The sequence below is a fragment of the Myodes glareolus genome, chromosome 5, assembly GCF_982192425.1.
Source record: "Myodes glareolus chromosome 5, mMyoGla1.1, whole genome shotgun sequence".
Lineage (NCBI taxonomy): Eukaryota > Metazoa > Chordata > Mammalia > Rodentia > Cricetidae > Myodes > Myodes glareolus.
The window spans coordinates 33419701-33435141 of NC_142030.1; the positions used below are offsets into that span (position 1 = coordinate 33419701).

Here is a 15441-nt window from a genome sequence, read left to right on the forward strand (position 1 = left end):
GTGAACCAGGAAGTGGGGAGCAGAACAAACAAATGAAACCCTGAACAGAACACAAAGTGCTATTAAGCCAGAGAACAAACTCTGTAACCTTAGAATAAAGTCTACTCCATTCATTGGTGCAAATGATAGATAGTGCTGGGATCTGGGGAAGGGGAAGTCTATCACAGTCCAGAACTCTGCACCCCTCACTCCAGTCCCGGCACGGAACAGGAATCCTTGGCCACACAGTGACTGAAGAGAATCCCCCATGCTGTTCCAGTGTAGCCACTAAAATATGTGACCGGAATACTGAAGCTCATGCTGTGTGTCAGCACAAACGCCAGCATGAAGAACCAGAATAGAATCCTTGTCAAATACAGTTTTTGATTAATTTACTTTTATGTGCATGAGTGTTTGCTTGCATGTTGTGTTCATACACACGTGCATGTTTGATGCCTCTGAAGATCAGAAAAGGGCATCTGATCACCTGGAACTGGAGTTATGCATGATTGTGAGCCACCATGGAGGTGCTAGGAACTCATCCCAGCCTGATCGACATGGTGAGCTCCATAACAGCCAAGGCTACATAGTGAGGCCCTGTCTCACAAACAAACAAACAAACAAACAAAAGGAAAAGGACTGGGAGGAAGGAAGAAGAGGGAGGGAGGGAGGAAGGAGGAAGAAGAGAGGGAGGGAGGGAAGGACAGAGGAGGGAGAGAGCGAAGGAGTAAACTGGCTGAGGAAAAACTAGGCAGCAAGCCTGTGATCGGTGCGCCCCATGGCCAGTTCCTGCCTTCAAGTTCCTGATTGAGTGCTTGCCCTGACTCCCCTCAAGGACCTGGAATTCTAAGATAAACAAACCCTTTCCTTCCACAAATTGCTTTTGGTTATGGCATTTGTCTCAATAAAAGAAAACAAACTGGGACTAAAGATTTACTTAAATTATCTGCAAATACTATGTCATTGTATATAGATGACTTGAAAATCCATGGATTTTGGTTTTCACACGGAGCACGGAGCCAATTTCCCAAGAATACCAACGGACAGCTCTGTTCCTTGTAGTGAGATCAACCACCTAGGAACAGCCACCGCTGCTTGGCACTTATTCTCTTCTCCAAACCCAGTTCCAGCCTCACAACGGGAAGTGTGAAGCCAGACAGGTGGTCTCGTATGTGTGTGAAGGCAGAGACCACAGCAGAGAGACAGAAGTGAGGAGGCTACTGCTAGCCCTCCCCACAGTCTTCTAGAAGAGGCTTTGGCCATCCAACCCCCTGGGAGGGCAAATGTAGCCAGCTCCTGTGGCTTGATGGTATCAGTCATTACAAAATAAGATGATGAAGAAGTGTGGGACATAGCGTTTCCCAACCATCCATAACTCCAGCTCCAGAGCATGTGTGAGAGTTAGCTTTCCATCACGATGTCAAAATGCCTGAGCTAATTGGCATATAAGAATAAAGGGCTTGAGAGCCACGCCCTGGGCGGGACTGTAAGATGGTGGAGCAACAACGAGGGACTGTAGGTGTTCATGCTACCGGCTGACTTCAGGTCCGGTCTCTGCTGCAGGGGTGACCACTGAGTGAAGAACACATTGTGTAGTTGCCTAAGATGCCAAATATCAAAATCTTCGGTGGGAATTCCCACCAGAACTTATCCCAGAAAACTGGTGACCGCCTGGGCCTGGAGCTAGGCAAGGTGGTGATTAAGAAATTCAGCAACCCAGGAGACCTGTGTGGAAATTGGAGAAAGTGCATGTGGAGAAGGATGTCTACATTGTTCAGAGTGGGTGTGGTGAGACAAATGACAATCTAATGAAGCTTCTGATTAGGATTAATGCTTGCAAGATTGCTTCAGCCAGCCTGGTTACTGCAGTCATTCCAAGTTTCCCTTATGCCTGCCAGGATAAGAAGGATAAGAGCCAGGCTCCCGTCTCAGCTGAGCTTGTTTCAAATCCTCTGTCGCAGGAGTGAATCATATTATCCCCATGGATCTACATGCACCTCAAATTCAGGGCTTTTCTGATAGACCAGCGGACAATTTCTATGCAGAGCCAGCTGTCCTCAAGTGGATAAGGGAGAATATATCTGAGTGGAGAAACTGTACTATTGTCTCACCTGATGCTGGTGGAGCCAAGTGAGCGACCTCCCTTGCAGACCGATTGGATGTGGATTTTGCCTTGATTCACAAGGAACGGGAGAAGGCCAATGAAGTGCTAGTGGGAGGTGTGAAGGATCGGGTGGCTATACTTGTGGATGACATGGCTGACGCTGTGGTACAATCTGTCATACTGCTGACAAGCTTCTCTCAGCCACGAGAGTGTATGCCATCCTGACTCATGCAATCTTTTCTGGCCCAGCCATTTCTTGCATCAACAAATACATGCTTTGAAGCAGCCATAGTCTTCCTCAGGAGGAGAAGATGAAATACTGCTCCAAAATACAGCTGACTGACATCTCCATGATCCTTACAGAAGCCATCAGGGGAACCCACAATGGAGAGTCTTTCTCCTACTCATTCAGCCGTTTTTCTTTATAAAAGAATAACTTCAGAGCTCCCTCTGCAGTCCTGTCCAGACAGTGAAGAAGGAAGATGTGACCTGCCCCGCTGAAAAAGTTACTGAGCCATGTGGCTAACATATACTAGAATAATGGGCTAATAAAGTTATAAGAGTTAATAAGAAGCCTGAGCTAATGGGCCAATCAGTTTATAAAATATAGACCTCTGTGTGATTTCTTTGGGGCTAAACAGCTGTGGGACCTGGTAGGAGGACAGAAACCAGTTATTGGCTATCCACCGCTGCTGATGTAATAAGTCAATCAAACTGAGTTAATAAATCCAGGTCTAACGGAAAGAGCAAAGAACTTCTGGATGACCCTCAGGAGGGCAGGAGAGGAATCACGTGACAAATGGTCTTAAGTAGCTTATAGGTGTGGTCTTGAGCAGCCCTGGGGAGGAGTTAACTCTTGGCTGGCTTTCTGAGGGGAAAGGCCACTGTTTGGAGGGCTTTCTGAAGGGCAGGGTCTGGGGAGAGAGAGAGGTGGACTTCCACCTAATAATCCTAGACTCTTTGGGTATATGAGTGCCAGGGGTTCAGGTGGAACTTCCACCAGAACTCAAACTATAGTAATATGCCATTTTAGAAGAGGGATTATTTTGAACCGAAGTAAAAAATTTTAAAAATATTTATTTATTATGTATACTGTGCAAGCCAGAAGAGGGTATCAAGTCTCATTACAGATGGATGTGAGCCACCATATAGTTGCTGGGAATTGAACTCAGGATCTTTGGAAGAGCAGGCAAAACTCTTAATCACTGAGCCATCTCTCCAGCCCCACCAAAGTAAAATTTTAAAATAGCAAGTTATATTTGGGGCAAATGGTATAGGACTTGCCTAGCATGTGTGAAGGAGGCTCTATCTTTGCTCCCTGACACCCAAAAAGTGGAGGGCACTGGTAATCCTTCTGCAATCACTGTGTCTTAAGTTACTCTTCTACTGCTGTTGCTAAGCACCATGACTGTGGGGCTGAATGAGAATGGCCCCCACAGGCTTGCATGTTTGACCACTTGGAACTGTTTGGGAAGGGCTAGGAGGTGTGGCCTTTTTGGAGGATGTATGCCATTCTTAGTTCGCTCCTTCTCTCCCTTGTGCCTATGGACAAAGATTTACCCTCTTAGCTATTGCTCCAGCATCACACCTTCCTCCCTACTGCCATACTCCCTGCCATGATGGTCATAAACTCATCCTCTGCAGTTGTAAGCTTCTAACAAACACTGTTGTCTATAGGTTGCCTTGGTCGTGGTGTCTCAGCACAGCAAGAGAACAGCAACTGAGGCTTTTCTCTTCTATATCCTCCACACTGGAGAACATCAACAATCTTACCAGTGAGGGTGGGAACTCTGAACAGAGAGAAATTTATATAAATAAACTTGTTACGCTAACCCTTGTGGCCCTCATTGCGGCTCTACAGAATTAGCCCTCCCATGCCTCAGCCTTGATGCATTTTCAAAGATTCTTTCTCTAAGTCACTGTTTATTTAAACCTTGCTTCTTTGACTCTTCCGTGTGATCCTGAACCATGTAAAACTTTTTTTTTAAAGTAAATATATGTGTAATTTACTTCTACTATTTATCTTGGGTCTATTTAATTATTAGGCCCAGATAAAAACAGTAAGATAGCAATAGTAAAAGTGTGCCCTTCCCTACAACCATTTATCAGGCGCTGAGCTAAAAGAGTTAGACACATTCCCCCTTATCTTGCATGTCAGTCCTTGGAGGTGGAGAATCATTCTCTCCGTAATCATTAATAAGTAAACAAAGAGTCAAAGATGTTAAGAGATTACCTCAGGTTCCCACAACTCTTTAAGGAAGGATTTGGATTTGACTCCACATCTGCCACAGCCTCTGCATGAATCTAGCCAGCAGCAATTCTGTAGGTGTGCATCTGAGAAGGTGGCATCTTCTAAAGGAAGAGGTTGCTATACGATACATAGAATGTTGATGTGTTGTTACCCCTAATCACAAGCTGAAATCTGGTTTCCCTGTGTAAGGCTATTAGGAGAGGAAAATCTTAAAATGGTATGTACTAACGGGGAACCATGAGAGCGTCAACGTGTTTCGATTACTGAAATGATTCGTCTTCCTGCCTTCACCTCTTCAGTGTTGGGATCACAAGTACGCACCACCATGTCAACTGTGTGAGTTTGCGTGTGTGTATGTGTGTGTGTGTGAGGCGGGGGGGGGGAGGGAGATAGAGACAGAAACAGAGACAGACAGAGAGAGAGAGAGAGGCATGAATGTGGAGATGTTGGTGACACTATTCCTAGGGAGACATGAACACACAACTATTCACTCCACATAAGGAGTGAAGTACAAACCAAATTAACAGTTTCATCAAAGACAACCATGGTGAAGCCTGGCGTTTAGTAGCTAGCTCCATGTGAATGGATGAGGGGTTACATACAGAAGTAGGGATGACACAAAGGCAGCACATTAGCTGAAAGCCCTACAAGCAGGGGTGCAACTCCAACTGCAGCACTGAATCTCTTTGCACAGCTTACTGGCAGATCAACAGGCGGTTCATGAGAGTCTCCAGCAACAGTTGTTAACAGCTCCTATACTTGTCAGGAGGGATCCTGGTGAGTCTTATGGTTTCAGCTTCCTGGGCAGGTTGAAGTTTGTTTACTTTCTGAGTCTCATGAACCTCCCATCTCCTTCCTTAGGGCAATGCTTCCATTTGGAGGAACATGCTGTATAAGAGGAGGCAGAACAACCTCACTTGTTCTTCAGACACCATACACATTAGCTTTTGAGACAGGACTGGCCGCTAGTCCAAAACTCACCAGAACTTGCCTGGGTTTGCTGCCCATCATCCCAGGAACCCACCGGTTTCAGCATCATTGATGCTGTGAATAGCCTTTTTAGGTTAGGTCCTCAGGGCTGCAGCCAAGCACTTCACTGGCAAGGATACCTTCCCGCCTTATCCTTTGCCTGGTTTTATATGGTACTGGGGATCAGACTGAGGGCTTCACAAGCTAGACAAACACTCCCCAAACTGAGCTCCATCACTGTCCCAAGTTGACCCTTTTCTGGCCGCCTATTTCCTTATGTATTCATCAGCTCTGGACACGGGGTGGTGATGTTTGCTCTTCATCACCAGGCAGGGCAGCTGTGACCAGAGCTATAAAGAGGCTGGAGCACAGATGTCCTCAGGGTGGGATGGCTGGACTCTAAGGCACTTCAGGTTTTCATTGCTCACAGGAACTCCTTACTGCTTCCCACACAGATTACTATTGAACAAGGAGGAGGGCTCACTTGAGGAAGCAGACCAAAGACTAAACATCTAGGAGGATGTTGGCTGTTTGAGAGATGTAAGCATGTGACCTATCAAAAGAAACCTAGGCTGGAGGGAAGATGGCTCATGCACTGTGCTTTCCCATGCTGGACCCTCTTCTCCTGGACCTCAGCTCCCTAGCCAGCCAGGTTGACCTACTGGGCTAATCTGATGCCTTCCCAAACACAGCCTCGGCACTTGGCTGCTGTGAATCGCATTTCTTTGTCCACAAACCAGCAAAGGGCATGGAGTGTGTCTAGCGATCTGCCAGCACAGGATGAAGGCTTCCAAGGAAAGTTCTTTCCCTCTCTGCTCTCACACCAAGACCAACTGCTTGCCAAGGGTGAGGAAATGGTGAACACCTTAGGGTAGAGGCTTAACAGATGAAAAACTTGAATCAACTGAAATAATAACTTCCCGCTCAACCCTCTGTAAATATTTACTGTGTTCTTGGAATGAAGTCTTTCCCAGAAGATGCAGGCGTGGCCACTCTCACCTTCATAAATAGGGAACCAGCACTCGCTCTTGCTGAGGCTTCGCTGGAGGTGCCTGCCTGTCAGGAGTCCTGCTTCTCACAATGGTGGGTGACAGACCTCATACACAGGACTTCTTTCTGTCTTTAGTTGGAAGTGGGTCTTTCCTTACAGTGTCTTTTCTACGAGCCAATATTAGGGAATGACTGGGGCTTCCCACAGGAGGATAAGAGGAAGGAAACAGGAGCTGGGGAAGACAGCCACATGAGGGTGGAGAGGCCCTCAGGAAGGGACCCTTGCCCCACCTCAGGAGAAATGTTCTCTATGGACCCCTCCTCAGACAGAGCTGGAGGGGTATAATAACGGTGGATGGTGCCCTCCCTGTCTGCAGTCAGACCCCTTCTCCCAACCTCCTCCCATGAGGCCTGGGAATCAACTCTGGTACCTGCAGAACTGTCGGTACCCTTTCTTGACTAAGAGTCTGAAGACCCTGACCCTTGGTTATGGAGAGCAAGGCCCTCCTTTCCAGGAACAAATACTTAACATAGGGGACACAATTCAGGGGACACTGCCAATCTGCTTCACCCAAGCTGGTCACAAAGCCACACCACCTAGAAGCCCCAGCAAGAACTAGTTTCCTTTACTCTCCTGCCCTCACGCATCAGGGGCACATGGCTACTGTCTGCAGCAAGGGAGGCGGACAGAGCAGAATACAGGGGAGAGAGGCGCCTTGGGAGCCTCCCTACTCAGCGGAGGTCCTCAGACTGGGATCTCAGCATCACCTACCTGGGAGCTTTGATCATAAGCCTGAAGACCACGGAAGCAGAATTTTCAAGCTTGCTCTTCATCACAGTCTCCCTGAAAGCAGTAGTGAGCAGCCAAGCGTGGATCACTTCCTCTGGGGCTCACATGGGAGAGCAGAGGACACAATAGTCCTGTCTGCTGTCAGTGAACTTAATCTGAATCTACACCCTGCCAGAGACACAGACACAGAGCGGGGAGAGGGAGAGAGTGGAGGGGAGGGAGGAAAGGAGAGCACGTGAGCCTGAGGTCCGTCCACCATTCCTGTGTGTCCTGCAGAAGTCTCTGGTGTCTTGCACAATCCGTAAGCCTTGGGAGCAGGTCTGACTCCTCCGTTCCCTTACTGTGACTCAGTAAAACAAGACTCTAAACTTCCATGATCACCTTAGCATGGAAAAGTAGGCTTCCTGTCTAAGGGCACCGAAACCCTATCAACAGGCGGAATTGACTGTGAGCTAAAGACTGAAAAAAAAAAAAAAAAAAGAAAAAAAGTAAATTATAATTGTCGGTGTGTTAAATATATTGAGCAATATTTTTTGGTGATTGTTTTGGTTTCATTTTCTTTCCTCTTTCATTCCTTCCTTCTTTTGGGAAGATTTATGTATTCTTTGTAGTTTTACGCTGGATGGATGTCACTGAGGAAGGAAAAAGGAAGAGACCAAAGAAAGGTGTCACAAGCCACAGCAGAATGCCTTCTTAGCCGGGTGTGGTGGCTCAAGCCTGTTATCCCAGCACTTGAGAGGCTGGGGCAAGAGGACTGCCCTGAGCTCAAAGCTAGCCTGGGCTACATAGTGAGCTCCAGGTCAGCCCAGGCTGCAGCTCTCTCTGTGTTGCAGTAGTCAGAGCACCCAGGCTGTTTGTTGTGTTGTGCAGCCTGCAGGGTTGCACCCCACAGTGCATAGAGGGTCCTTGCCCTGCTTTTGTCTCCCCGCTTTCTCAGGTCCTCCTGCTTTGTTTGAGTTTTGTTGCTTTTATTGCGAGCCACTGTGTTCTCAGTCAAGTCTTTGCTTGGGTGTCATATGGTTTTCCATTTTCACATTGCAGTGAGCTGAGCTGCCTTTTAGGTCTGTCTTCACCTCTGTGCTGTTCTCAGGGTCCTGTTAGAGGTAAATGCGAGTGGTTACACTTCCAATTGCTCCATAGACCCTGTTTCCATGGGAACGACCCTTGTGCTCATCGCTTCCCCTGTGGGCCTGTTTCCCTCTGCAGATTCTAAAGGGCATGATCACTCCATCCTCCTTCATCTACATTCACATTTCTTTTGCTTTGGGTAGTTGAATTTCCCAGGTGTTTATTGATCCTTTCTCTGCTTTCATGTTTGTGTGTGTGTGCGTGTGTTTGCATGTGTGTATGTGTGTGTGTATGTGATGTTTCTTTATTGATATTTTTGTATGCCTTGATGACTCTGTATTGCTCTGTTTTTGCATCTGTGTTTGTATGTGTGTATTTGTGCTCACGCACATGTGATCTCTCTTTATTGCCCTTGCTACTTTTATACTGTACTTTGTTTTTCTTTGTTATAATGAAACTATTTCGTGTGCTATGTTTAAATTTGATATAGTCTTAGCTTTATTTATTTAGTCATGTAAACACTAAAATCTCTTTTATCCTTAAGATGATATAACTTTCTGTTCTTACTTTATGATCTTATTAAGGAAACATTTAAGTTAGCTTAGTAAGACTATGTCTTCCCCATAAAAATTGAGCAACCACTTTCCCAAGACTATTTGAGAACTATAGAAAGAGGAAAAACCAGGGCAAAGGGTTCATGGGAGAAACTCCAGAGGTGGAGATGACTCTTCTCATGTCAAAGGGCTCAAGGAGGATGAGCACCTGGGACATGAGCCCCCAGGGCACCGAGAACAAGCCAGGACAGAGCTGATGCTCCAGCCAGTGATGAGGCTCTCACCATATTCCTTCCTATTTCCAGCTCCACAGCCAGACACTCTCACAGTCAACTCTGCTTTTTTTCCCCCAAGTGGTTGGTTTTTTGAGACAGGGTTTCTCACTGGAGTCAGTCCTGTCTATCCTGGTGCTCACTCTGTAGACCAGGCTGGCCTTGAGCTCAGAGATTTGCTTGCCTCTGCCTCCTAGGTACTGAAATTAGAGGCGTGTGCCATCACCCCCAGCAGATTTTTCTTTTTATGTGACTGATTTATGTCTTAGTCCCTGACTGCTAAGTTAGTGGTACCTGGGAGTTGCTCCATGCTCTGCCCTTCTGCCAGAGTTCAGCAGGGACCTTATAGGATACTCAGTCAAGTATGACCTTCAAGAATCACTCATTCTCCACTTCCAACCTTTCCCTGTATTGCAGAAAGCTCTGCTGGGCAGTCTGCTGTTCCTTGCCACCTTGGTGACGGCATGCAAGGCAGTGTGCTTTATTGAATCACGTAAGGGACTTCCAGACCAACTGCCTGGTGGTAAGTCCTGGTTTCCCAGCAATTAAAATGCCATTATAGCCTGGTAGATATGACCTAGAGGGCCGATGGGGAAGCCTGGTAGATACAATATGTTGTTGTGACCTAGTATATATGGCAGATTAAAAAGCCTGGTAGATACAACCTAGATATGACCTATGGCAGATGGGAAAGTCTAGTAGATACAACCTGTGGATATGATCTAGTATATATGGCAGATGGGGAAGCCTGGTAGATACAAAATGTGGATATGACCTACCTATGACCTATGGCAGATGGGGACACCTTGGGATGTACACTGGAAGAAGGATTTGGGCGGACACAGAAACAGAGTAAGAAGGCTGTTCTCAACTCTAGCAAGATGAGCTCAAAATGCACCACAATCAAGTCCCATTTTAAGAACAGCTGAATAAGAACCTTTGGGGCTGGAGTTGCACATTGAAAACGCTTTGATTTTCCCATGCAGTCAGGGTTAAGAAGCAGCATTTGAATTTGAATGTACATGATCATCCCTGTAATCTTGTTTAAATGCAGTGTGTGTGTGTGTGTGTGTGTGTGTGTGTGTGTGTGTGTATGGGGGGGTGAATGTTGCTGGAGATGCTCAGATACACCAAACAAACACTTTAATATTGTTACATTCTGCTGCTGTGATGAAACACTATAATCAGAAGAAATTTATGGGAGGAAAGGTCCCTTCTAGACCACAGTCCACTGTTGAGAGAAGTCAGGGGCAAAGCCCAAGCAAGCAAGAACTTGAAAAGCATTCCTTGGATGACATGAGGCTGTGTCAAGTTGACAATTAAAACTATATATAACGGGGCTGGAAAGATGGCTGAGGGTTAAGAGCACTGACTGCTCTTCTAGAGGACCCGAGTTCAATTCTCAGCCCCCACAGGGTGGCTCACAACTGTCTGTAACTCCAATTCTAGTGAATCTAACATCCTTACACAAATATGCTTGCAGGGAAAACACCAATGCACAGTAAATAAAAAGTTTAAGTAAATAAAAAGAATATATTATAAAAAAACAGGTAACAACTAAATATGATAACCATTAAGCTACCTCTCTTATCCCACTGAGTCTAATTCACTGGATCTGAGAGCAGGCATGAAAATCTAATGTACAGTGCAGCTCCGGGGGTGCTAACGCTGTGGTCCTTCAAGCATGGATCACTTGGATCTAAGGCAGAAATTCTCACCCTGGCTGAACATTTTTAAAAATAAGGCAGAGGGCTAGGGATGCAGTTATCTTGGTAGAGTGCTTGCCTAGTACGTATGGGGTACAGAGATCAATTCCAGCATCACATAGAGCAAGGATGGTGATGCATTCTTGTAATCCCTGTGTCCAAGAGGCAGAGACAGGAAGGTTAAGAGTCCAAAGCAGGGCCTCGAGAGAGGGCTTCGTGGTGAAGAGCACTGGCTGTTCTAATAGAAGACCACATGGCCACTTACAGCTACTGGCAATTCTAATTCCAGGACATCTAGTGCCCTCCTCTGGTCTTTGAAGATATGATGCAGTAGCCTTACATACATTCATACACATAAAATAAAAATAAATCTTCAAAAAAAGCTCAATACAATCTTTGGGTAAATGGGAACTTCAATATTAGCTGAAAATACAAGATGCATGCACCTCAACGCCTTCCAAAACAAAACCACACAAAACCCGAAGTAAACAAAAAGGTCTGGGCTCCACCCACAGATGCTGATTTTATTGTTCGTTGGTGGGGATCAGGGCTTGTTTGTTTATTTTGGTGTTGGAAATTAAACCCAGGGCTCTGTGCATGTGCAATACCTGTTCTCCATTGAGCAACACCCCGGTCTGTGGGTGGATTTTAACTACCCACAATGCTTCCCATGTGTACCCAGCCTTGAGACTCACTGATAAAAAGCAATGGTAGCAGAGAAGTGAGCGGTTTGTTCAGGACAACCAGAGGAAACTAACTGGGCCCCAGTCACTCTTAAGAGATACTAGATTCCAAAGGAAGGGTTTATTTATTTTTTAATACCTGTTCTGAATTAAAATCTAGAAAGATTTTAACTTAAGAAACATTATTAGAATGCTGGGCATGGTGGCTCAGGCCTTTAATCCCAGCAGGGACAGTTGAATCTATGTAAGCTGGAGGACTACCTGGTCTAAGCAGTGATCTCCAGGTTAGCTAAGGCTGCATAGCAATACCTTGTCTAAAAAGACAAACAAACAAAAACAAAGCCATCATCAGAGAGGCAGGTGCTGCAGCGTGCTAGATTTTAGCCATCTTGAATACAAAAGCACTGTCCCAGTCACCTTTACAATTGCTTGCAGTCATGCACCAGTGGCTGACTCAGTGTCCCTACAAGCTTTGTGTCTGTTATGTGACCTGGGAATTTGCATCGTTTCAGACTGCGCGGATCCTGATGGTACCAAACACCCCCTGAACTCTTACTGGGTGAAAAACTGTCATAAGTGTTTCTGTGGACCAGATAAAATCAACTGCTGCAGCCTGTAAGTCTCAACCACTGATTCTGAGGGTCCCAAATCACCACTCTAGAAGGGTTCTGCTTTCTTTTGTTTTATGTTTGGTTTTGAAAGAGTCTTTTTAAGTTGTCCTGCCATCAAACTCCAGGGCTCAAGAGATCCTGCTACCTCCTGTGTGAGCTGGGTGTGGTGTAAGTGTATGCAAGAAGCATAGGCAGACATGTTTGCATCTACCCACAAGATACCTTGAGTTCTTTTTAACAAAAAATTACATTTATTTGTGTGTGTGTGTTTGGTTTTCGGGGGGGGCTACAGTTTGTCAAGCAGTCCCAATTTTCCATGATGCCTAGTCACTGGCAAACAGATTTTCCTTTATTTTAACTTTAACTACTACAATGAACTTTAAGGTCATACTTTATACATCACACAGTAAATGTATGTATGTATACATGTATATATGTTTGTATATGTGTGCCTGTGTGTATGTATACATGTATGTATATACATTACAAAATGGCTATAAAAGCTGACAGAGAGTACAGCAGAGTTGGAAGAGTTGAAAAAGGGTTGGAAGCAGAAATAAGATAGAGACGCAGAGTCTGTTGGAGGTGCACCTAGTTGAGCTGCCCAGTTGAGGAGCTGGACTACTGAAGCCATCAGGCTAAATACAGCACGGGGTCTAGATGGACCAACAGGTGAAGGAGCCGTCAGCTGTTTGAGCAGCAGGAACTGAGGCAAACCGATGCCCCTGGGAGAGTTAGGCATCTCTTTCAGCCTCGCCCTTAAAATAAACATTATTGGTGTACACGTGTGTATGTGATCAATCGTATTCAAAATGTCACAGGCTACAAGTGATCAGCAGTTAGTCTTAAAAAGCATCAAACCAGAACCGTACAGTCAAAGGCATACTTCCATGTGGCGGGGACTTCCACCCACAGGGCAATGTTCCCATGGGTTTGGGCCATGAAGGTTTTAGTTGAGGGTCCAGTGCCCTGTTCAACTGTGAGAAGATGTCATGTCTTCTGCTCTATGTATGGACCACTGAGGGCTACTAATTTAGATGTCCTGGGGACCAGAAAATTGAGATCCATGAATGTTTTAAAATAACTTGGGGAAGAGGAATGTCTTTTTCCTTTAGGATACAATTCCAGACCTTAATACTGAGACATTGTTACAGAGGGCACTTGAGACATGGTTACAGAGGGCACGTGAGACATTGTTACAGAGGGCACAGAAAAGGCTGCTTATATAGACTCTGGGTAGGGCAGCTTATTTTATTCTTTTGTTTTAAAAAAAAAGATTTCATTTCACTGGATGTAGTGGTACATGACTTTAATTCCAGCATTTGGGAGGCAGAGGCAGGAGAATCTCTGAGTTCAAGGCCAGCCTGATCTACACAGAGAAACCCTGTCTCAAGCAAACAAACAAATGAACAAACAAAAGACTACCAAAAAAAACCCCAAAAGGAAAAGAGATTCATTTTATTAATTACATATATATATATGTGTGTGTGTGTGTGTGTGTAGATGTCTGTGTGGCTGTATATACACATATATGCAATTACCCAGGAAGGCCAGAAAAAGGTGTTGACTCACTTGGAATTGAAGTTATAGGCATTTGTGGGTCACCCCACATGGGTGCTGAGAACCGAACTCCCATCCTCTGAAGGAGAAGCAAGCACTTTTAACCACTGAATATATTTTTCCAGCCTTTAGATTTCTTTCTGAGACAAGGGCTCCTGAAACCTAGGCTGGCCTCAAATTCACTGTGTTTCTGAGGCTGGTCTTAAACTCTGATCTTCCTGCCTCTACCTCCAAGTGCTGCATGGCACCATGTCTGGTTCTGGAAGGACAATTAATTTAAAGCCCAAGCCTGTAAATGGGCTTTGAGGACAATAACTCCTAAATTGTGTGTGCCCCAACGGGTGGGTTTTCCCAGGAGTGTTTGCTTCCAGAGGCTTCTCCCTGGGTCCCGCGACCCTGGACTGGGATGATTCTCTGTTCCTGTTGGGTGGGTGAGCTCCTCTTCTAACCAGACATCACACGGGGCTGGTGTCCCGCGCTACCGTCTCGCCCGCAAGAACGACGCGGGACACTTAGGATTCTTCTGCAGTAAAGCTTTATGCGTCTTGAGAGGGAGAGCATAAGCTTACATGGCGAGACCCAGAATGAGGGGAACCCAGCCCTTATAAAGGAAACAGTCCTCGCTTCTGACGTGTCACTCTTGGATTGGTCCGCTGCCCATTATCCCAGATGATGCCTCGGGAGTAGGCAGGGACGCAGCGGTAGAGAGTTACCAAGCACTTGCGCTGGGATTAAAGGCGTGTGCTACATCACCTTGAACTCACAGAGATCTGCCTGTCTCTGCTTCCCAGGCATAGGGGCCAAAGGTGTGTACTACCACGCCTTGAGGTCACAGAGGTCAATCTGCCTCTGCCGCCCAGGCATCAGGACTAAAGGCGTGTACCGCCACACCTTGGGGTCACAGAGGTCAATCTCTACCTTTGTTCCTAGAAGCAATGGAGAATGTGGTCCGGCCCTCCACAGGCTGGGACCATGCTTATTGGATAATGGGAGCACCATTATTGCAGACCACTCTCTGAACAGGGAGGGCAGGAAGGACGGGCAAGGCTAGTAAAAGCTTTGCAGCCCCCAGAATCACCCAGACCTACCCCCGGAGCCTGTCAGACCTTCCCAGTGCCTTTCAATACATGTAGAGTAGAATGCAAGACCCCCATGTCAGGGACTGTCCCTGTGACTCCATGGCACAGGCAGGTACAGATGCCCGGATTCTACACTCTGGGTCTTCCAGTTCAAGGAAGCCCTCAATCTGGTGAGGGTAGCCCTAGGCAGCTTGAGTGTGTGTCATTTGCTTCTTGCACTGAATGTGTGTGAGCAGCAGGGCTGGGTGAATAAGTGAATTTCCCCTTCTAACAGGTCTTGTCTTGTCTCATTGACAGAACCAGTGTACCCAAAGGCTACGACAAAGAGAAGTGTAAGGAAGTTTTCCACCAAGAGAACTGCACCTACAGTGTAGTGGAAAAGACAAACCCAGGAAAGTCCTGTCCTGTTCCTGTCTGGATATTGTAAATGTGCTTTCTGTGGGCCCAAACATTGAGCCACATTTGAATATTTGTGTGATGTAAATTTATCAGTTATAGGCTGGGTGGTGGTGGTTTATCATCCCAGCGCTCGGAAGCAGAGGCAGGCGGATCTCAGGCCAGCCTGGTCTATGGAGGGTCACACAGAGAAACCCTGTCTTCAAAAATGCAAATAAATAAATAAATTTGCCAATTATGTTTGTATGAACTTAATGCATATTATAAAGCAAACAAACACACAAAGGAGACAAAAAGAAAACCAAACATGTTTTCAAAAAATCAACTCAACAACACCAGTTACAAATTACAATCTTTTCCCTGGGCTCAAATGGGTTACAAGCACGATGCTTCCCTCTGGGACCCATGTCCATTTCTACCACTTCTGCC

At 46.0% G+C, this 15441-nt stretch overlaps 1 protein-coding gene and 1 pseudogene across 1 annotated transcript; both read left to right on the forward strand.

Moving 5' to 3' along the window:
- The first annotated feature begins 700 nt into the window (after nt 1-700).
- Nucleotides 701-2723, forward strand: LOC125391763 (ribose-phosphate pyrophosphokinase 1 pseudogene; annotated as a pseudogene).
- Nucleotides 2724-6246: 3523 nt separating this feature from the next.
- On the forward strand, nt 6247-15250 carry Msmb (microseminoprotein beta). The gene is made up of 4 exons (XM_048421347.2): nt 6247-6386; nt 9395-9500; nt 11879-11981; nt 14914-15250. The coding sequence occupies exons 1-4, from the start codon at nt 6384-6386 to the stop codon at nt 15041-15043; spliced, it is 342 nt and encodes a 113-aa protein (XP_048277304.1). The 5' UTR covers nt 6247-6383; the 3' UTR covers nt 15044-15250.
- The last annotated feature ends 191 nt before the right edge of the window (nt 15251-15441 follow it).

Coding starts and splice junctions, on each gene's coding strand:
- Msmb (XM_048421347.2), top strand. Junction 9,501..11,878: donor TCCAGACCAACTGCCTGGTG/GTAAGTCCTGGT, acceptor GCATCGTTTCAG/ACTGCGCGGATCCTGATGGT. Junction 11,982..14,913: donor AAAATCAACTGCTGCAGCCT/GTAAGTCTCAAC, acceptor TCTCATTGACAG/AACCAGTGTACCCAAAGGCT.